We start from the raw sequence: 23,677 nt of genomic DNA on the forward strand, positions 1-23,677 counted from the left end.
TTGTCCAGGAAGCTCAGCTTAAAGGCTCAGGGGGAATTGAGCAACTGATCTGAATCTCCACCTTGAGCATGGGACTGGGGGGAGCAGGAGCACTAGTACCCGCCTCTTGACAAAGGATTCAGAAATCAAGTAACTGATTGGGAAAATGCCCCAAAAGGGGGAAAAAGGACCATAAAAGGTTATTTTCTTGGTGAACAGGTGTCTCCTTCCATCCTTTCAGATGAGGAAGAGTAAGGCATACTCTCAGAGGAAGTCAAGGCTTCTGCCTCCAGTACCTCCAACATGAATATGAAATGGGCCGAGACCATGGAAGAGCTTAAAAAGCAAGTCAGGAGCTTGATAAAGGAGAATCAAAAAAATGCTGAGGATAACAGGCTAACTCAATTGGAAAAAGAGGTCCAAAAAGCCAATGAGGAGACTTCCAAAGGAAGTATTACCCAATTGGAAAAGAAGGTTTCAGAGCTCATTGAACAAAACAGTTCTTTAAAAGAGTCTGTGGAGTTCAGGGAATTTAATGACTATGAGATAAACCAAGAAGCTACAAAACAAAACCAAAAGATTAAAAAAAAAAAAGAAAAGATAAAGTGAAATATCTCATTGGAAAAACAACTGACCTGGAAAATAGATTTGGGAGAGAAAATTTAAAAATTTTGGGACTGCCTGAAAATAATGATAAAAAAAGCCTAGATATTATCTTTCATGAAATTATCAAGGAAAATTGCCCTGATATTCTAGAACCAGAGGGCAAAACAAATATTGAAAGCATCCACTGATCACCTCCTGAAAGAGACCAAAAAAGAAATTCTTAGGAATATTGTGGTCAAATTTCAGAGTTCCCAGATCAAGCAGAAAATATTGCAGGCAGCTAGAAAGAAACAATTCGAGTATTATGGAAATACAATCAGCATAACTCAGGATCTGGCAGCTTCTAAATTAAGAGATCAAAGGGCTTGGAAAAGGATATTCCAGAATCAAAGGAATTGGGATTAAAACCAAGAATCACCTACCCAGCAAAAGTCAGTGTAATACTCCAAGAGAATAAATGATTATTCAACGATATAGAGGACTTTCAAGCATTCATGATTAAAAGACCAGAACTAAATGGAAAATTTGACTTCCAAAGACAGGAATCAAGAGAAGCATGAAAAGGTAAGCAGGAAAGAGAAATCATAAAGGACTTGCTAAAGATGAACTGTTTACATCCTTACATGGAAAGATAATATTTTTAACTCTTGGGAATTTTCTCAGCATTTGGGTTGGTGGAGGGATTACGCACACACAGACACAGACACACACACACACAGACAGAGAGTACAGTTGAATCAGAAGAGAGGATATTCATAAAATGAATAAAATAAAATAAAGGAGTAAGAGAGGAAAATAATGGGATGAGAAAAGGAGAAACGGAATTGGGCAGGCTATCACTCATAAGAGAGGTAAGAAAAATCTTATTCAATGTAGGAGAAAAAGGGAGGAGTTGAGAGGGGAAACATGAAGCTTACTCTTGTCACATATGGCTTCAGGAGGGAATAACATGGTCACTAAATTTGGTATGAAAATCTATCTTACACTATAGGAAAGTAGGGGAGAAGGGGAAAAGGGGGGTGAGGGGGAGGATAGAAGAGAGGGCAAATGGGAGAAGGGAATAACTAGAAGCAAACACTTTTGGGAAGGGACAAGGTCAAATGAGAGAATAGAAAAAAAGGGGGGGACTTGGTAGGATGGAGGAGTGTATGGTTAGTCTTACACAACATGGTTATCATGGAAGTCCTTTGCAAAACGACACATATATACCCTGTATCGAATTGCTTGCCTGCTCAGTACGAATGAGTAGGGAGGGAGGGAGAGAGGTTACAATTCAAAGTATTAGAAACGAATTCTGAGAATAATCATTGCATATAACTGGGAAATAAAAAATCAGGTAATGAAGTATAGAAATTTACCTTGCCCTATAAGAAAAGAGAGAAGATGGGGACAAAGGAAGGTGTGTGAGAGAAGGGAGGATGTATTAAAGGAAGGGGTAATCAGAATGCAAAGTATTATGTGGTAAGGGAGGGAAGAGATGGGGAGAAAAATTGGAACTCAAAATTTTGTGGAAATGAATATTGAAATCTAAAAAATAAAAAAATGTTGGAAAGCATAGGAATGAAGGGAGCATTCTTATATTCATATATATATATATATATATATACATATATATATATATATATATATATATATATATATATATATATATATATATATAATCTTATATTCCATATAATAAGAAGCATTATCTACCTAAAACCTTCAGCAAACATTATATGCAATGGAGATAAGCTAGATGCATTTCCAGTAAGATCAGTGGTAAAACTACTAGGTCTATTATCACCACTATTATTGAATATGGTACTTAGAAATATTAGCTATGGTAATTAGAGAAGATGAACAAATTGAAGGAATTAAAAGGGAAAGAAGAAACAAAATTATCACTCTTTGCAGATAGTATGATAGTACTTAGGGAATCCCAGAGATTCAAGAAAAAAGCTACTTGAAACAATAAACAACTCTGGCAAAGTTTCAGGCTACAAAATGAACCCACACAAATCTTCTGCATTTCTATATATTAGTAACAAGATCCAACAGTAAGAGATAGAAAGAGAAATCCCACTTAAAGTTGAGGTAGACATTGTAAAATATTTGGGAGTCTGACTGCCAAAACAAACCCAGGGACTATATGAACACAATTACATGGCACTTTTCAAACAAATAAAGTCAGATCTAAGTAAGTCGAAAAACATCAGTTGCTCATAGGTAGGCCAAGCCAATATAATAAAAATGACAATTCTACCTAAATTAATTTACTTATTTAGTGCTATACCAATTAAACTGTCAGATAAGTATTTTCCAGAGGTGTAAAGACTAATATTAAAATTCATCTGGAAGAACAAAAGGTCCAGAATGGAAAAGGAGCTAATGAAAAGAAATATGAGGGAAGCTGACCTAACCCTACCAGATCTCAAATTGTATTATAAAGCCACAATTATCAAAACCATTTGCCACTGGATGAGAAGTAGAAGGGTAGACAAGTGGAATGGGCTACGTACTCAAGACACAGTGAGCAATGAACATAGCAATCTACTGTTTGGTAAACCCAGGGACCCCAGCTCCTGGGATTATAACTCACTGTTTGACAAAAAAATACTGGGAAAACTGGATAAAAGTATGGTGGAACCTAGGTATAGACCAATGCCTGACGCCGTACACAAGAAGAAAGTCCAATTGGATGCATATTCTAGGTATAAAGATTGATAATATGGACAAATTTGGAGGAGCAAGGAATAGTGTATTTATAAGACTTATGGAGAAGGGAAGAATTTTTGATTAAAGAAGAGATAGAAAGCATTACGATGTGCAAGATGGATAATTTTGATTACATTAAACTGAAAAGTTGTTGCACAACTAAACCCAATGCAAACAAGATTCAAAGGGATGCAGAAAACTGGAAAAGAAATTTTGCAGCTAGTGTCTGTGATAAAGGCCTCATTTCTAGAATATATAGAAAACTGAGCCAAATGTGTAAAAATACAAGTCATTCCCCAATTTATAAATGGTCAAAGGATATGAACAGGCAGTTTTCAGAGGAAGAAATTAAAGATACATTTAATCATATGAAAAAATGCTCTAAATCACTATTGATTAGAGAGATGCAAATCAAAACAGCTCTGAGGTACCACATCACACCTATTGAATTGGTAAACATAGCAGAACAGAAAGATCATAACTGTTGGAGATTATGTGGGAGGGTTGGAACACTAATTCATTGTTGGTGGAGCTGTAGGTTGATCCTGCTATTCTGGAGAGCAGTTTAGAAATATGCCCACAGGGCTACAAAAATATGCATATTTGATCCAGCAATAGCACTTCTAGGACTGTATCTCCAAGAGATCATAAAAATGGGAAAGGGACCCACATGTTCAAAAATATTTATAGCAGCACTCTTTGTGGTTGCCAAAAACTAGAAATCAAGGGGATGCCCATCAATTGGGGAATGGATGAATAAATTATGGTATATGAATGCAATGGAATACTATTTTTCTATAAGAAATGATGAAGAGAAAGACTTCAGAGAGGCCTGGAAAGACTTATATGATCTCATCCTGAGCGAAAGGAGCAGAACCAAGAGAATATTGTGCACAAGAACGACCACAGTGTGCAAGAGTTTCTCCTGGTAGATTTGGAACATCATTGCAATGCAAGGACATAAAAAAATCCCAATGGTCTTTTATGGCAAAATGCCTTCCAAATCCAGAGAAAGAACTATGGAATTCAATCCCAGAATATAGCAGATCTTGTGTGTGTGTATGTGTGTGTGTGTGTGTGTGTGTGTGTGTGTGTGTGTGCACGCGCATGCGCACGCGCGCGCGCGTGTGTACTACATTTTGGTTTGTTATATGATTTCTCCCATTCATTTTAATTCTTCTGCACATCATGACTATAGTGAAAATGTATTTAATAGGAATATAGGTGTAGAACCTATATAAAATTTTATGCAGTCCAGGGAGGGAGCAGGGAGGATGGGGAGGTAGCGGGAAGGGAGGGGAAAACTCCAAATTATATGGTAGTGATTGTAGAACGTTGAAAATAAAATTAATAAAATAAAAAAGTAAATATTTCTTTATTTATGCATATGTTTTACTTAGTGATTTTCTACCTTTCCTCTTTGTGCCTATAGGAAATTTTTTAAACAGAAAATTGGATAATATAACATTTTTTCTATTTGCTTTGTGTGAAATAATGACGTAAAGCATAGCTGGCTGTTTCTTATTGATTGTACAATCCACAGAAGTCAAAATAAACTGTAATCTTTTCAATACAGAGCCACAAATAAAGGAAATGAACATTAAAAAATAGACAAAAAATAATATGGAGATATAGATGTAGATACTGATAAATCGATATGTATATCTATGCATATGTATATGGAGATACCTATGTATATGTGTGTGTATGTATATACCCATATTTGTATATAATTATATGCATATAGACAGTGTGTGTGCATGGTGCATGTAGACACACATGCACACACATGTATATGTATATATGTATATCTATATACATATATATATATACATACAAGCATGCTGGAAAGTGACACACAGTTAAATGACAAACCATCAGATCACAAGGCCCATAACTAGATTATATACTACACATAATACATTATATATGTGTGTGTATGCACACACATATATACATACTCACACTCATGTATAGAAATATATATGTTCAGCAAATTTTACTTGAATAAATTATATATACACATGCATGTATGTCCATAGGTATGTATGCATGCATGCATGCATGCATGTATAATCATATAGATGTGTGTATATACCCAAGTTTTCAGGGTCAAATAGTCAAGAACAATTTGATTCATACTCTGGCAGTGTCACCACTGGCCCCTAATCACTCAAGCTTTGAAAGGAGCTATCTTACAGTGGACATAGTACATATGTAGAACCACAGGCTAATATTCTATGTGTATGGTTATTTGCATATTGTTTTCTCCTTTTGTATTTGATCTCATTGAGGGCAGCAACTATCATTTAAAAAAACAAAAAAAATATATTTGTCTCCTTTAGGCACATAGTAAGTGCTTAAATAAATGCTTATTGACTGACTGACTGCCTACATTTATGGATAAATTGAGCAAAAGATGAAGAAGGAGTAGTAATCGAAGTCTTTGCTTCTTCATGAGACTGTATATACTATTCTAATGTGAAATTTTGGAAAAAAATATGTAATGTTCTTCGTTTTTAAGTCATTGGGAAAGATTCATGAAAAGAAATCCACTAGCATATTTCTGAAAATATTCTGAAATGTTTGCGTGGTTTCCTGCTTTCTCAGCCTACATTACTTCCCTTTCTCTCTCCAACATATTTTGCACACCCCCACTTCACTAATATTCCTAAAACACAAGTTCTGATGATGTCACTTCCCTGTTCAAAATGTGAACAAAGAGCTGTGTGTGAAAACCTTGTTAGGGAGTATTGGCACCTATAGTCCATTAAGGAAGATCTGGGTACTGAAGTTCTACAACTCTTGTTTGGGGATTTTTCTTATCATTTATTATTGTTGTCTAACAAAATCTAAGCAGACTCAGTTGTGTCCAGAGGGGGATTCAAAAATAATTTATTTTGCTGGATATTGCTGCAAAGTTGGGAAGGGACTTTTGGAGATTCAATTATAGACATCAACTTCTATCATCAAATATGACTTTTAGGTTTAGTCACAACAAGGAAGTTGAGCGACTCTTTGACTAGTTAGTTTGTCTTCATTGCTTTCTTTTTTTATTTTAAATTTCCTCCATTTTCAAATATATTCTTCCTCCTTCACAGTCCTACAGAGCTATCATTTTTTTAAATGAAAGAAAGTAAATGTTGCTCATCAAAATGAATTAATATAGTAAGAAAATCTGCTGACATATTGACCATTCTATTCACATAAACCCCCAACTCTTTAGACAGGAGGGAGGTAAATTTTGCTCCTCTCTTCTTCATATTCAAAGTTGACCATTAATAATTACCTAGAAAGTTTGGGATTGTTACTATAACTATAAATAGTTTAAAGAAAAGCAAAATTCAGCAATGAGATAATAAACTTGGGGTATTTAATATCCTCAAGAGATAGTATTAGTTGATACTCAAAAGAATTGATGGGGTAGTAAAATATATGACTGCTAGATTCTTTATGGCCTTCCAAGAAAAATTAGTACAAGTTGGATATATTCTTAAATTTTCAGGTATGTAGGATGGAAGACTAATAGTCTGCTCTAAAATATCCCTTTACACCACTGACAATGTATCATGGTATTACTTAATATGGTATTTCTTGTGACTATGTCTCTCCCATCCTTAAAGTCCTCCCTTCACTTTATCTTTTTTCATACTATCACCTTAATTTCACTTCCCTTTCATATCCAAAATCCTAACAGAATCCATTTACATTTTTGTCTCTTTTTCTCTTGTGTGTGTGTTTATTTTTTACTTCTGAACCTTTTGGATCTACAGTTCAACATCATTACTCAACTTAAATTGCCCCCTCCAAAATTACCAATGATTTCCCAAATGCCCGACTGTGATAGTTTTTCTTGATCTTCATCATTCTTTATGTCTCAGTGGTATATTATTAACCACCCATTCTGTCTAGATTGCCTCTTTCTGACTGATGTTTCTTAGTTTCTTCTGCTGGTTGGTTTAACATGCTGACCACTAGACTTACCATAAGTTAAATCTTTTGGATGCTTAGGGAAATTGGGTTGACTTCAAAATACTTGAAAATTGTTGAAATTTGTATCATAAAGGACAGTTCAGCTTTGCCCTGATTGTTCTTTGGTAGCACAGGCACTATACACAATGAGTGTGGTATACCATGGCAATGCTTAAGGTCTTTTATTTAGTCTTCTATAGATCCATTAGGGTAAATAATGAATTTGAACCGATTTCCATTTTTTAAATTTCTTGTAATGACGTAACAGAAGCAACATATAACCCAAGCAGTGCTCCAACTTTTTTTTTCTAAGTACCTTGAATTTGTTTCATTCAGAATGATAAATAAAACTTGTGGCTTCCTAATTAGCATAGTCCCTTTGAAATCTGCCTCTGTCGTTTGTATGAGGTGAACTCAAATGACTCTTGAAATTCTTACCCCTACACTGTTCAACATTACTTAGTAACATATAATTACATCATCACTCTGGTTAAAGACATAGAGAATTCTCTGTCCCCAGCTCTCACTGCCTATAGAGAGCCTCTATTTTTCAAGAATTCCCCAGCGGTTTCAGAAATCATTCATTTCCTCTATTAATGGTGAGCCTGTAAACCAGGTCTGTTAAAGGCAACAACAAAAGAAAATAACATTTGGGAATTGAGAATAGAAAGCTTGGAAATTACTTCACCAAGGAGAAATTTTCTATTCAAAACTTGCTAGGACTTTGCTACAATTTAAAATCTCAAAACTGAATTCATTTTAGTTATTTTTTCATTTAAATGAATAAACTTCCAAAACAGATATCGAACCAAAAAAGCCAAAATAATGCAAAAAAGTAATTTATATATACATATATATATATATATATATATATATATATATACACACACATACATATATATATGTGCATATATATATTTGTACATATACATAGATATGTCTATCTATCTATGCATATGTACAGGCATATACATATATAATTTATTTTTCTTTATTGAAAGTTCACGAATTTAGGATTGAATTCTAAACATTTGAAGAAAAAATTTATCTTGGTTATGCAGCAGAAATTTTCTTTAACATTAGCATTGTCTAGTCTGGTAGATTTTAGGCTTTGGCTGTCTGATGAAGCCTATAGAACCTTTGTCAGAATAATATTTTTAAATAGATGAATTCAGCACGATAATGGTGAAAATAAAATGTGTTCTCTTCCCATACAGGGTCATAGACTTCCCTGAAAACTGTATAAGGCTTCACCAGAGGACTGTGGGCCCTACTTTAAGGACCCTTACCTAGAGGGTAGGCCTAGAACTGATGTGCTGGCTCCTCAGTCGAATCATGGCTGCTTTCATCTCCTGATTCCTCAAACTGTAGATAACTGGATTTAAGAGAGGAGTGACAAGAGAGAAAAACACTGAAAGAAATTTATCCAACGCATAGCTACTAACTGGCCAAGCATAGATTAAGATACTTGGCCCAAAAAAGAGAATCACCACTGTGATGTGAGCAGATAATGTGGACAGAGCCTTAGAAAGCCCATTTGAGGAACGTCGCTGGACAGTGACCAAGATAACAATATAAGAGATAAGCAAAAGGACAAAAGAAATCAGTGAGAGCAGCCCACTGTCAGCAATGACAAGAAGGTCTAAGATATAGGTGTCAGTACAGGCAAGGCTCATAACCAGTGGAAGGTCACAAAAAACGTCATCAATCACATTAGGACCACAGAAAGGTAAGGTTACAGCAAAGGCCATTTGGCTCACGGTGTGCACAAAACCAACAACCCATGAAAGCAGCACACTGCCTACCAACATTCGCCAGTTCATGATAGTTGTATAGTGGAGGGGTTTACATATTGCAACATAACGATCAAAAGCCATGACTATTAGAAGAGCCATCTCACTGCCCCCTAAGAGGTGAACAAAAAATATCTGTGCCATGCAACCCCACAAGGAGATGGTTTTTCTCTCCCTGAAGAAGTCTGTGATCATCTTGGGGACAGTGACAGTGGAAAGGGTCATATCAAGGAAAGAGAGATTGGCAAGGAGAAAATACATGGGGGTGGAATTCAAGCGAGAGTCAAAAGTCACCATCAGTATAATGAGACTGTTTCCAACCAAAATTGATGTATAGGCCAGGAGGAATATCAGAAAAAAGAAAATATTCAGCTCCCAAGAACTGGTGAGTCCTAACAAAATAAACTCATTTAGCCCAGAGTGATTCTTCAGCTCCATAAACTTGATTAACTTCAAGGTTCCAAAAAGTCTCTGTAAAGAAGAAAACCTCAATGAAGTCACAATTTTGTTTGAATACCCTCGATTGCATGATAATATGGGGAAAAAATCCTTGTATTTCATAAAGAAAATGTGAAAGATTGAAAAATCTTTGAAACATCACAAAAACTGGATTAATTCAAGAAATATTTTAAATGCAATATTGAGAAAATATATTTGGCCTAGAAATCATGAATTAAATTAAATTGTAGGTTGGAAGCATGTCATGCTGTGATCCCACAGGGGAATTATTTTGAAAATTGAAATTTCAATGTCCTTTGAAAATAGAGGAGTCATAAATCATTTGCTCTTTCTTCACATCTAACTCACTCTCAGAATCAACCTCCCACCACACTGGTCTGCTGTAATCCTATACTTGCGGCATATCACCGCTTTCCCCCATGAATGAGTACTGTCCATCCTGCTTTCCCCTATTTTCCAGCTCTCATGTATGTTCTCTCTTGTTCTGCTATGGAGAATAACCCTTGAGAGTATTTTATTGTTTTGTTTTTTTTTTAATTCCAAGACTGAGCACAATACCTGGAAAATAGTAAACACTTTTAAAAAAATGCTCCATATCAAAACTTGCTCCAGAGACTTAAAAGCTGTGTTTTCTTGGGCGAGTCACTTAACTCAGCCTCAGTTTTCTCAGCAGTAAAATGGAGATAATAACAGAGCCTACCTCTCAGGTTTTTGTGAGGATCAAATGAGTTAATATTGGTAAAATATTATATAATTCTTAAAACATTATGTTCATAATTATTATCCATCTGTCTTTGTTAATTGGAGCTTAGTTTCTTTATCTGTAATAAGCAGGGGGTGATTTAATAGAATTTAAGGTGGCTTCTAGTTCTATCTCTGTGCTATTAATTATTACTTAAAGCTAATTTTTCATTTCATTTGTTCAATTAAATATTAAAATTGAATGATTGTTCAGCAAAAATAGTCCAACTAGTTTGCAGATCTAGATTAGCTGATGTTCTTGACCAATGATTCCCTGTCTGAGAACCCAAATCTCTTGAGAACTTCTTGTTCACTCTTGTTCAGAATGTTCAGGTAAAGACTCACAACAGAGATTATCACCTTGATCTTTATTTTACTCTGATGTGGGCTTTGAGAGAATTTTTTGATGTGCAGAAAGAGTTCTCATACTTTAAAAGTTTGGGAATTGGTTTTTTGCATGCTTCAGATACCTAGGATGCAGGCCTTCAGCTAAAGAGACTTAGCTGTGCAAATCAAGTTGACACACACAAAAGCTATGCTTAATATCATGATTATCAATTCAAGTAACTATGGTTTATTGTTTAATTGATATTAACAACTTTGTGTTTACTCTGTAGACATTTCACACGTGTCTATGCACATGCATAGGTTTTGTCTCAGAATCTTTAGCCCTGAGTAGAGTGCAAGATAAATAATAGGTGCTCAAAAAAAGTACATTAAACTTAATTTAATGCACAGAGGTGAACGTAATTATCTAGATGGTGCAACCTACTGTTCAGTTCTTGTTGCTATCAATAAAAATGTCACTCATTTGTCTTCTTTACGACTCTAGAACATTCCAGGGTAAGAACTGTCCTTTTATGCTTATATGAATTCTCTGAGTGCTATGGCAACCTGTGTACACAGCATCAAAGCATTTCATCAGGATATGAATGAATTAGACCGTCTACCACTTTCACAATGACCCCATCTCCTTGCATCTTATTATAAGACAACAGATCAGAAGGCTGACTCTTCTATGCAACCCTGGATTTGAATGATTTGAACATTCTATTTGCAATTGGAAAGACACATTTTCAACAACCACTGTAAGCAGATGAGTTGATATTACAAGAACACTGTCAAAGCAATAAACCATAGAGATGCTTATTGCACAAATCAATGTGCCAAAGTGCTGAGCTAAAGCATTGTAGTGCCAAAGTGATCTGGGTAAAGAAATATATGGTTAAAAATTTGAAAAAAAAGTCAAATATTATATAGATACTCTTACATTGATCAATAAGAAACAGCATCTCAGGGATGAGAGTGATTAGTGTAGGCTGGAGAACATGGAGAGAGACAAAAGAAACAGGTTACTTAAAGGTACACCTTGTGAAAAACACTATCTTATCAGAATTAAATCATCAGTATAAGAAAGCATAAAAAAGATATAAAGGCAGATTTAATGAAGTAACAACAATTACCTTTGCTTTTCTTCCTAATTAAAAACTGCATTTTTTATCAACTTGAATTAAGACTTGGCATGTGAAACACAAATTCCCAACTAAAATCCTATTCTGTCTTCTCCAGAAACACTCAGTACTCTCTTGGATTCCCATTCTTCTTTGAGGTTTTCCTTTATAATATTTCAAACACATATTAGTTCTCTTCCTTATCCTAAATGTTTGATTACCCCTTCCTCCATACAGTCACTTGAAAATACTTATTGTTTCTAGTTTCCCAGTATCCCTTCAACTTATCTCCTACTTTCCACTCACACAACAGTTTACATTAGCTGGGACCCTCATCACCTCTTTCATTGACAAATATTTGTTGAATTGAAATTTATTGATTTGACTATTGTAATAGAGTTATACCTTCTCTCTTTCATTCTAGTCTTTTTCCATCTCCATTCAAGTCTTCATAGAGTTAGCAAATAATCTTTATAGGTAATACGTCTGATGAATTCACTCCCTGGCTCAACATTCTCCAGTGACTTTCTATTGCAAATAGAATAATGTGTTTCATGTCCTGTGGGTTAGCCTAATGTAGTAGTATTGACCAATGTCTTCACAAATGGTATATTTATTCTTTCCATTGCCAATATTTTTACCTCAATATACACACACATTATATCTATATCCACCAATAATCCTTCCCATTGGCTCCGCATTCATAGTTATATCAGGAGATTTAGTGTCTCTACTTGAATAACCTGCCAGTCACCTGAGCATTAACCTGTCCAAATGTATACATAGAAATCAGTTTCTATCATTTGTCTTTTAGTTTGATGCAATATTTCAAATCAATTCAAAATAAATTATTTAATCAAGTAATATGTTCTACATGCATATATACATACACCTATTCTGTAGAGTTGTGAAAATGAAAACACGATCCCTTCCCTCAAGGAGCCCAGACACTGAAGCAGAATGGATGGAAAGGATGAAGAGAATGGCCACAGAACACAGAAAATATGGATTCATTATTTTCTATATCCCTCCTGCATCGTCTTTCCTCTGTACTTTTGCATAGGTCATCCTCCATGCCTGAAATAAACTCCCTCTTCTACACATCTTCAACTTTTATTGCCAATATCTTTTCAGTTATTCAAGCAGAAAACTCTGTGGCAATTATGATTCTCTTTCACTTACCTCCCTGAACCCAAATCTGATAAAATGAAAATTTCCATTGCTTTTACTTTCACAGTATCTCTTGCACTCCTCTCCATTCGCATAGCTTCTGCTTTCATTCAGAACCTCATCACCTTTCACCTTGATTTTAATTGAATTGGAATATTTTAATAGCTTTTTAGCATTTCATTACTTCTAGTCCTTCCTATCTCCAATGTAGTCTCCATGTGGCTGTCAACGTAATTTCCCTAAATAATGGGTAATTATTCTTGTAATTCTCTTGGTAATGTTCTTCAGTGGCTCTCTGTTGTAAAGACAATAAAATGCAAGCTGCCAGGTATGGTATTATGGTATTCTTATATAAATTCTATCGTCTCTTCCTCAGCATTAGCCAATACTCTCTTGAATTCCAACTTATGTTTTGAAATTTTCATTTATAAAATTTCAAATCTTTTTTTGGTCCTGTGTGTCATCCTAAAGGTTTGGCTGATTCCTCCTTAGAACTTAGAATGAGCCTAATAAATGCTTGCAGAAGTGAACAGCAATTTGCTAATTTGATCAGGAAAATGATGGACAAGTACATTGGATTTCCCTATTTGATTGTACGTGGGAATAGTCATTCAAATGCTAGCTGAAAATGACTGTGTTTTTATTCAGTCACAAAACAATTAGAGGGCAATTAAAAATCTGAATAGACATACCTTGAAAATCATGTAGTCCAGTGCACTAATTTTTACAGAGGAGGTTAACTGAGGAAGAAGAAAATAAAGTTTTATTTACGCCTTCAATGGAAAAAGTAAAACTTTTTTCATTCAGTTGCTAAATCAACATAGAAATCCATCATGTAGTTATTACAAGGTTATCAGTGTATATTAGTATTAGTCATCCAACCTACCAGCTCTAGACAAAGACTTCAAGGAGCAGCCTCTTCAATAAAGCACAAACACTTTGAGATTATTACTCTGTTGATTTTTTTATCATAACTCTTGAGGAACAAAGCTTTATATAAACTAACTCTCAGGAAAAGGAACTCAGCAAAAATCTTAAAGTGATAACAGAAATGAAGCCAGAAGAGCAAATCCCCATGGGAATCATTAGAGAACCATGCCAGTTTTCTCTAGACTTCAAAGGCAAGTTTTATTCTCTTGAAATAAAAGGGTAAATTTCACCAAAAGCACAGTCATTATTTTAGAAAATATTCTTCTGTGTAATGCAATAAGAGAGAGATAATTCATTGAAAAGTTAAAAATGCATGACAAACTTTTTAAAATGCAAATGATTTATCAAGCGGTGGTTTTGTTGTAAAGGTACAAAGATACTCTGAAGCATCTTCAAATATTCTGTTACTGATTCTAATAACAGACTATACAGTGAATGTCAGCTTCCTGAATGGCTATAATTGAGAATTCCAAAATGGTGGCACCTGACAGTATCATGTTCTTCTCTCCTGACTGTTTTACTAGAAGGGTTTGATGATAAATAATGCAGTAAAGTGAGTTATTGGTCATCCAAGGATGGTATGTGATATGATAACGATAAATCTTGGTCCTTTGCTTCAGAATTTGTTATTTTAAATGAAGGAGATTAATATGAAGAATGTTTCCACCTTGTGAATTTCAAGAGGACAGTACAACTAGCTTTCTGGCTGAACCTAGCATCTGACAATACAAGGAATCTAGGATTACTGTAGTCCAAGAGACTAAAAGTCTAGTTCATGTTGGGTGTTACAACCAGAGCATTGAGAAGGTACCTCTGAGATGCTCTGAGATCCATTAACCTCTGAGGTTATTAAGATAACGACTTATTAATTATCAAAGCCATATTTGGAAATAAACTTGATGAAACCAATGAAATGTAGAAACTGCATTATATCTGAGTTCATTCTTTCCAGAGATGATATGTGTATGGGAGAGAAGAGTATGCCCCTAAGCTACGAGGTGAAAATGTTTGTGTTTGTGTTCTCACTGTATCTTTAAATTAGATAACCCTGTATAAAATCCAAATGATGTTAATTAATTAACTGGAACTGGAACTGGTAAGCAATACCTCACTGGAAATGGGAGGGATCAGAGAAAGATATCCAGGGTAATGAGTGAAGTTTGCAAGAATAAGAGTCATTCTCCAATTCGCAAATGATCAATGTATAGGGACAAGCAATTTTCAGAGGCAGAAATCTAAGCTATTAATAGCCTTGTAAAAAAATATTCTATTTTGTTGTAGTGCAGTTGTGTCAGTTGTGCACACCATGAAGAGTTTGGAATTTTCCTACCAAAATACTGGAGTGATTTGTATTTCTTTCTTCAGCTAAGGTCATGATTGAGGAAATTGAGGAAAGCATGGTTACGTTAGTTGCCCAGAGTCACACAGTCATTACGTGTCAAAAGCCAAATTTGAACTCAAAAAGAATTATCAGAAATAATAAAGGGACTGATATTAGAAAAACCTAGGAACATTTGCATATAAAGTGAATTCAACAGAACTAGGAGAACAATTAATAAAACAGCAAACATATTAAAGGAAATCAATTATCGAAAACCTGTCAGATCTATTCAGAAGGGAAGAATTTTTGATCAAAGAAGAAATAAAGAGCAATATGAAATGCAAAATGAAAAATTTTGATTACATTAAATTAACAATGTTTTGTAAAAATAAAGGCAATGCAACCAAAAGTAAAGAAGCAGAAAGTTGGGAAAGAAATTTTACAGTCATGTCTTTGATAAAGGTCTCATTTCTAAAATATGGATAGAACTGAATGTAAAGTCAAGTACCCTAGCATACACAGGATGGCTGCTAGTGCAGGTTCTTTAATCTGCTTTACTATGAAAGATAGCTGTTTAAGGGGTCAATAATCTTTTTAATTACATTCAGTAGTTCAGGGGAAATTTAGCAACCTGAATTTCAGAGAAAATACAAGCAGAAAAATAAAGACAAGGTTCTGATTGCTTGAATCAAAGCAATATTGCTATACACTTTACATACATCCCCTGGAGCAAGAGAGGCTTTATATCTGAGCAGTCAAAGTTTCTTAACATACGGATACTCAGAGTCCTGACCAGGAATCACAAGGACCTTCATTTGATCCTCGCAACAAATCTGTGACATAGGTGCTACTATTTCCCTCATTCTATAGATGAGAAAACTGAATCCGAGAGAGCCTGTGACTTACTCAGTGCCAAAAATTAGTATATATCCAGGGGAAGATTTGAACTGTTTTCTTCTTGACTCCAAGTCTAGCACTCTACCCACTGTCCTACTTTCATGGCACATGTTAACTATTCTCCTGGTTCTGCTCATTTGACTCTGCATCAGTTCATTAAAGTTATCTCAATTTTCCGTGAATTCTTGACATTTATCACTTTTTTTAGTACTTTCTTATTCTGTCATATTTATACATCAATTTTTGTTTATTAATTCCCCAGTTGAAGGACAGTTTTTACAACAAAAGTATGGTTATACAAATGCATCTTTTCCCTATGTCTTTGACCTCTTTGGGGTATATGCTGGTCATTGAATCTCATGGTCAGAGGGCACAAGTGGTTTAATGATATTTAAGATAAAATTCTAAAATATTTTCCAGAATAGTCTAAAAAATTGACAAACCTATCAATAGCATATTAGTGTCCCTCACAGAACTCTTCCAAATATTTTCATTTTCAAGTTTTATGGGTTTTTCCAATTTTCCAGCCTATCTTTCCAAAATGACTATAACTTACTCCCACTCAGGTACTTATTTTCTTAAGCCAAACTGACTTCACAGGTTTTCTCCCTCATATAAGGGCTCATTTTGCCTTCTCTGCGTTTGTGCTTAGCTTCCTATCATGCTCCCTATTACTCCATCATTATGCATTGATTTCATACATTTCTTTTGACTGAATGACAAAGTAGAGGAGTTTCTATATCAAAGACTAAAAGCCCTAGATTAATAGGGAGTCAGAGTTAAAGGAGGGAACAGCCACTTTTTGATCCCCTACTATGTGCCAGGCACATTCCTAAGCACATTAGAAATATTTTTTCATTTGTTCCTCACAACCATCAGGGAAAGTAGGTGCTAAGACCCCCATTTTGCTGCTTGCCAACCTGAAGTTAAGTGACTTGCTCAGGGTTCCATCGCTACTAAGTGTTCACAACCATATCTGGACTCTGGTCTTTTTGACTCCAGCCCTTGGAGTTTATCTCCTGCATCACCTAGCAGCCTCATATTACTGAGGTATAACAGCAGACTATTGAGACATAATGTGGAAAAGTAAATATAGAACTTGTTTTTCAACACTCTTGTGAGTCATGTGGTCTGCATACCCTCATGGAAGGAAAGAGTAGACTCTTTGTCTTGAGTGCTTGACACTTTTATTCATTGTAAGTCTGCAATATTGGAGAGGCCAATCAATTGGCAAGCATTTAAGTGCCTACTATGGGATACATGAGCTATTTAGTTTTTTAATGATCCCTACTTCCTTCCTTTTTTTTTTTTTTTTTTTTTTTTGATTTTCATGCCAAGAGTAAAAGTTAAAGATGAGAAGACTCTCTAAGTCTGTGGGAGAGAAGAGAATACTTAAAGATTTGACTTTATCAGTGTCCTTTCTGTTTTCTCTCAGGTTAAATAGAAATTTTCCTATATGTAGTTAGATGGTACCGTAAAAAGAATGATAGAGCTAGAGTATGCAAAATCTAAGCTGTAATATGACCTCAGAAATTTACTAGCTATGTAAATTGTCTCACTTTATTAACCACTTAACTTGTCTTGAGTTTCCCCTCTGTATTGTAGGAATAATAGCACTCATCTCACAGGATTTCTATGGGGATCAAATCATATATTTTTAAAACATTTTGCAAAAATTGAAACTATCTAAATTGTAGATAACATGTTATTATTAAATATTACACCAGTCTTAGTGCCTTCATGGGGTTGTAAATTCTTTTTCTCATTTTGTGTAGAGACCTAGAAATGAGTGAAATTTTGATATATTGGGAGTAATCCTGTGAGTAGGGAGAAGTAAAACCAAAAAGATTCCGATTTTCCCAAAGGAGTTCTTGGGAAGACATTTAAGTCGAAAACAGATTTTATATTAGAAATCCCAGCATGGACCTGTATCTACTTAAGCTCTGAGCTATGATTCTGGTTATTAGTGATAAGAAGATCTTTTTGGTGGCAGTTTGGAGGATGAATTGTATAGGAAAGAGACTTGAGGGGAGTAGACAAATTAGAAGGATACTAACGTAGTCTAGTTGATGAGGGAATGAACTAGAGTCATAGCAATATTAATAGCAAGCAGATCTTGAAATAGAATGATCACAGAGGGCAAAAGAGAGGTAGTAAACAAAGATAACTCCAACATTTGAATCCTCTGTGATCAAGATGATGATTATACCAATTAAATTAAGGAAATTGTAATGATTTCAATGGAGTTCTCTATGCCTACAAAAGAAAGCTTCCATTTTAATCTCTTTTCTATAAACATTCCATTTTCTTGTTGAATATGTTACACAGATTAACTTTTTCTGGAGCAAATTCAGACAGAATATATGTCTATCTTTTGGTGAAATTCGTGCCCACATTAATGATCACATAACAAATCTTTCCCTTGAAATCTAGGGAAAATCAACATGGCTCTGGAATAATTCCCATGTGAATTTGCTCTTCACTCTTCTATGCTCATTATTATCTAAGTGTTTCTATTTTTTTTCCTCCTGCCTGCTTGGGAGTTCACATATGTTTATTCATGTAGCCCCAGAAAACCCATCATTCTCATGATATCTGTGTCTCATTGAAGAACTTGTTCTTTGATTTCTTCATCTGTGGTAGGTTGAATGGCCATTGCTATGTTATACATGCTATATTAGAGCCATGTAACAGATTTTTATAGATACTTAGTACTTGAATAGCCCAAATGGACATTTGTCATTCAAAGATGACAGGTTTAGGAGGGAAGGTAAGAATGGGGGAAAACGTTTCCTATTTTCCAATCTCACCATTTCTTCTCTTGCATTAATTCTTTGCATGAGTCATTCTCCATTTCTGACTTATCCTTCCTTTCAGCTCTCCATGTTTATTTCTGTCATTTTTTTCTCAGTCACCTAGTAGCTGAAACTGGCAATGTGAGAACTATTTTTTTACTCAACTTCCTTCACTCCCCCATTCATATCTAATCAGTTTCCAAATAGTTTCAGTATTACCTCTACAATATTTCCTAAATTTATTTCCATCCATATATCAAATAGCTTCTAAAACAACTCTCCTAACTCTCATGTCAGACTTTATTATTTCCTTACTTTATATACTTCAGAGGTTTCCTTTCATATTTGGGAACAAATATAAACTCGTTTGTTTTGTATTTAAAGCCCTTCATATTAATAATAGCTAGCATTTATAATGTGCTTTAAGGTTTGCAAAGCACCACACACATATTTTCTTATTTGATCCTCACAACAACCCCATGAGATAGGTTATTATCCTCATTTTACTGAAGAGTCACTTGATACTGAGAGAAACAAAATGACTTGATCAGGATAACACAACTAGTAAATGTTTGAGAAAGCATGTGAACTCAGGACTTTTTGACTCCATGTCAGGACTTCATCCATTCATCTATCTTACAGTAAAGGCATCTTATTCCCATTCAGAGTTATGATTGTAACTATGTTTTGCCCTTAATCATAATGAAATCATATAAATTTTTCTCCCTTTTCCCTCACTGCTACCCCTTTCTCTCTTCAAAACAGTGGTAGTGAAGAAAAAAGGGAAGTGTCAACATTAATAAATTTAAAGTGAAGTTGTCTGATCCTCTCCTTAGCCTTTCTCGCCTTCATCCTGTATACATTTAGATCCCTGATTCTTAGTATCCCCTTACTTTTAATATCCCCTTCATGAGCTGTTCTCTATAAATGAATTTTCTTTTTTAATTTACTATTCCATCCTCAACTTTACCCTCCCTTTCAACTTTTCTCTACCCTCTTTCTTTTTCCCTCCTATTCCTTTGTTTAATTTAGTAAATTTATATACCAAATTCCAAGAGTGTCTGTAAATGTGGTGTGAGTGTGTGTGTGTGTGCATGTGTGTAAGACAGAGAGAGAGAGAGAGAGAGAGAGAGAGAGAGAGAGAGAGAGAGAGAGAGAGAGAGAGAGAGAGAGAGAGAGAGAGAAGTTGAGAAGAATTGAACCTTCATGTCTTCACATCTATGCTGGTATGCTCTTTGCCTACCCACTGCAATTTTGAAAAATTCTGGGGCTCCTCATTTTTGCCTTTTCCCATGTGTATTTTTCTCTTTCCTTTTTCTTCTCCTAAAACTAACAAAACATAAAACAATCAACTGTGTTTGTGTTTCTTTTCTTCCTCACTGACTATTTAAGACAGTAGCATTCTATAGGAACTTTTCTCTCTTTATCTCTATTAAATCATATGCAATTGATCAAGATTCAGACCTTTAAAATTTCTCAATTCATCATGCTGTACAGCTTTCACAGGTGACACTAGAGACAGGAAAACTTGACTTCAGACCTACTTTTGATACAAATGAACTGTGTAACTCTGTCCAAATTGCAACCTATCAGTGCTCCAAGTACTTCTGTGATACTACACATTTCAAAGACGATGCATTGGTAGAGGAGTTTGGTCACCAAGAGGAAATAAAAGCACAAATCTAGGACGAAAGTATAAGCTATATTTATATTTATACCTTACTTAATATAAATGTACATCTGTCTTTAATGTATACATCTATATACCTGTCATTTCTATCTTTATCTTTAACTATATAATCTGCCATCCCTCTCTGAGTCTCTCTCTGTCTCTGTCAGTCTCTCTCATCTCTTTTCAAGGTCTGTATTTTCCTTGTAGGATTATACTGTTTTGCAGAATGTTGTACGTGTGTAGAAAATTTTTTGTTTGCTTTTTAGCATATTTTATTTCAGTATTTTTTCTTTACCATAATTATTCCATAATTTAATGTAATTATAACTGTGGTTCCTTATTATTTGACTCTACATTTTTTCTTCTGCAGTATTTTTTTTCTGCTGGATTTTCACTATGCAAAATCTTTGCATATTTGCAATTTCGATTTCCTTTGAGAATTGACTGATGTATTTTTCTACTTTCATTTTTCCTTTGGTACTAATAATTCTGAAATAGTTTTATAATTTCTTGAAATGTCATAATCCGGTATTCTCTTTGTTCATATTTTATTTTCCAGGAAACCTAATGGTTATTAAATGACATCTTGTCCATTTCTCCATGTTCTGCATTTTAATAGTAGAACTATAAGATATTTTTTTCATATTTTCATTTGGTCTAATATTTCTTGGTTTTTTATTGAGTTATTGCATTGTTTGCTTCATTCTGTTTTTTACGGTATTTATTAGTTGGGACATATTTTTTTTAACCTTTTTTCTAAGTTATTCTTTTTTCTTATGTTTTCCTCAATAATTCTACTTGAATTTTTTTCTTCTAATGAATTTCTACTATGCAGTCTTAGATCCCTTTCTAAAAAGTCATTTTTCCTAGGGTCCAATCTTATTTAATTTTGAGTTGTTCTCCTCTTCTGTATTTACTCATTGAACTTCTAACTCATGATATTTATTCATTGTGTTAGAAGTTGCTTTTTTATGTATTCTCCTGTCCCTAGTTTTGGTCCCTGGATTGAAATATTTTATGCCAGGTTCTCTCCTAATGCTTCCAAGAGAAAGAGATAGCTTGACCTGAGTATTAACATACATAACAAAATACAAAACTGGTCCCATAACTTTCAATATCTCCCATAGCCAAACTACTCTACATAAGCAGACAAAATAATCATCCTAATAAAAATAACTCACTTAGTCATTACCTAGAGGAAAGACAAATATTTATAGTATATTTTGTGCCAGCAACCTTGCTAGCTGCTGTGAATACAAAAAAAAAAAAACCAAGTATTGATGACAAGTATGTATATAATGTTTACAGAATAAATACAAATTAATAAATACTGTTGATTATCTACTTCTACATAATGACAAATTTAATAATAATAAGTCTGGATGGTAGCTCAGGGTATGCATGAACTTTTAAAAACGTGAGGACATTTTCTTAAAATGTAAAAAATTTGAAAATCTACCTATTAAAGCTAAAGGTCATTCTAATTCTCCTTAGCGTCCAAATTTATTTGAATATTTTGAACAATAACTCCAAGAGGCCAAAGGGTCTGTGGCCTACACATGAGAGTCATTGGATAAGTATGTCTAACTAGACATACTAATTTGAACATTTTCAAAGAAAAGTGCTGTGTTCCACACCTTTTGTTGCAAAAAAAAAAAATGATGGTTTATGGGTAATAGTTAGGAAGATAGGATTATAGATGTACAAATGAAAGCAAACTTAAAAATCATCTGGTAATACCTCCTCATTTCAAATGGCAGCAAAACTGAGTTCCATTTATTCTGTTTGCCACTTGATTTTTATGATTTCATTTTTTATAATACACCGTCTTAAGTATTTCTGGCATTATATAAGACCCTGAGATATATTTCAAAGAGCTTTTGATATGCAATATTTTCCTCATTAAATCAAAATATTTTCTATACTTCTCAATAATATTGTATAAAATTCACCTTAAACTGTTTCTTTTTCAGTTACTTCCCTTCACAGAATTTCTGCAAGCTTCAAACATGTCAAGTAGTTGAAGATGACGAATAACTCTGTGCTAAATGAGTTTGTTTTGTTAGGACTCACCAATTCTTGGGAGCTTGAGATTTTCTTTTTTGTGATTTTCTTCCTGGCTTATACATCAATCCTGGTTGGAAACACTCTCATTATACTGATGGTAACCTTTGACTCCCACTTACACTCCACTCCCATGTACTTCCTCCTGGCCAACCTTTCCTTTCTTGACATGACCCTTTCCACTGTTACTGTCCCTAAGATGATCACAGACTTCTTCATGGAGAAGAAAACCATCTCATTATGGGGCTGCATGGCCCAGATGTTTTTCCTCCACTTTTTGGGAGGTAGTGAGATGGCTCTTCTTATTTTCATGGCAATCGATCGTTATGTTGCAATATGTAAACCTCTCCACTACACAACTATCATGAATTATAGAACACTGATAGGCTTTGTGCTGCTTTCCTGGGCTGTGGGTTTTGTGCACACCATCAGCCAAATGGCCTTTACTGTGAATCTGCCCTTCTGTGGTCCCAATGTGGTTGACAATATTTTTTGTGACCTTGCACTGGTGATCAAGCTTGCCTGCACTGACACCTATGTCCTAGACCTGCTTGTTATTGCTGACAGTGGGCTGCTCTCACTAATTTGTTTCATCCTCTTGCTTGTCTCTTACATTACCATCTTGGTCACAGTCCACCATCGCTCTTCAGGTGGGCTCTCCAAGGCTCTGTCTACATTGTCTGCTCACATCACAGTGGTAACTCTATTCTTTGGACCATGCATTTTCATCTATGCCTCACCATTTAGTAGCTTTTCAGTGGACAAATTTCTCTCAGTGTTTTACTCAGTTATTACTCCTCTCCTCAATCCAATCATCTACACATTGAGAAATCAGGAGATAAAGACTGCTATGATTAGACTGAGAAGCCAACATGTCAGTTTCAGGCAAGCTTTGTAGATGATGTTCACAATAAAAATAATGATTAAAGCACAACAAAGATAAGGCCCATCTCAGAATGGCCCATTGCTCTTTAACTTCATTGGCAAATACATTAACTTTTAGTAATAAATATAACCTATATTTATACTGCTGTGCATCACTGATATCTTAGTGATCCGTTTTGGGAGTATGTGTGTCTTCGTGTTTCCTTAAGTAAAAATACTGAATTACTGGGTGTTAACTTAATTTT

At 34.7% G+C, this 23,677-nt stretch overlaps 2 protein-coding genes across 2 annotated transcripts; one reads left to right on the top strand and one right to left on the bottom strand.

Annotated features, from left to right (window-relative positions):
- Nucleotides 1-8,543: 8,543 nt before the first annotated feature.
- On the bottom strand, nucleotides 8,544-9,485 carry LOC140513478 (olfactory receptor 4K13-like). Its single transcript, XM_072623194.1, has one exon. The coding sequence runs from the start codon at nucleotides 9,483-9,485 to the stop codon at nucleotides 8,544-8,546; it is 942 nt and encodes a 313-aa protein (XP_072479295.1).
- Nucleotides 9,486-22,509: 13,024 nt separating this feature from the next.
- Nucleotides 22,510-23,445, top strand: LOC140513192 (olfactory receptor 4K13-like). The gene has a single exon (XM_072622603.1). The coding sequence runs from the start codon at nucleotides 22,510-22,512 to the stop codon at nucleotides 23,443-23,445; it is 936 nt and encodes a 311-aa protein (XP_072478704.1).
- The last annotated feature ends 232 nt before the right edge of the window (nucleotides 23,446-23,677 follow it).

The sequence above is a fragment of the Notamacropus eugenii genome, chromosome 7 (assembly GCF_028372415.1).
Source record: "Notamacropus eugenii isolate mMacEug1 chromosome 7, mMacEug1.pri_v2, whole genome shotgun sequence".
Lineage (NCBI taxonomy): Eukaryota > Metazoa > Chordata > Mammalia > Diprotodontia > Macropodidae > Notamacropus > Notamacropus eugenii.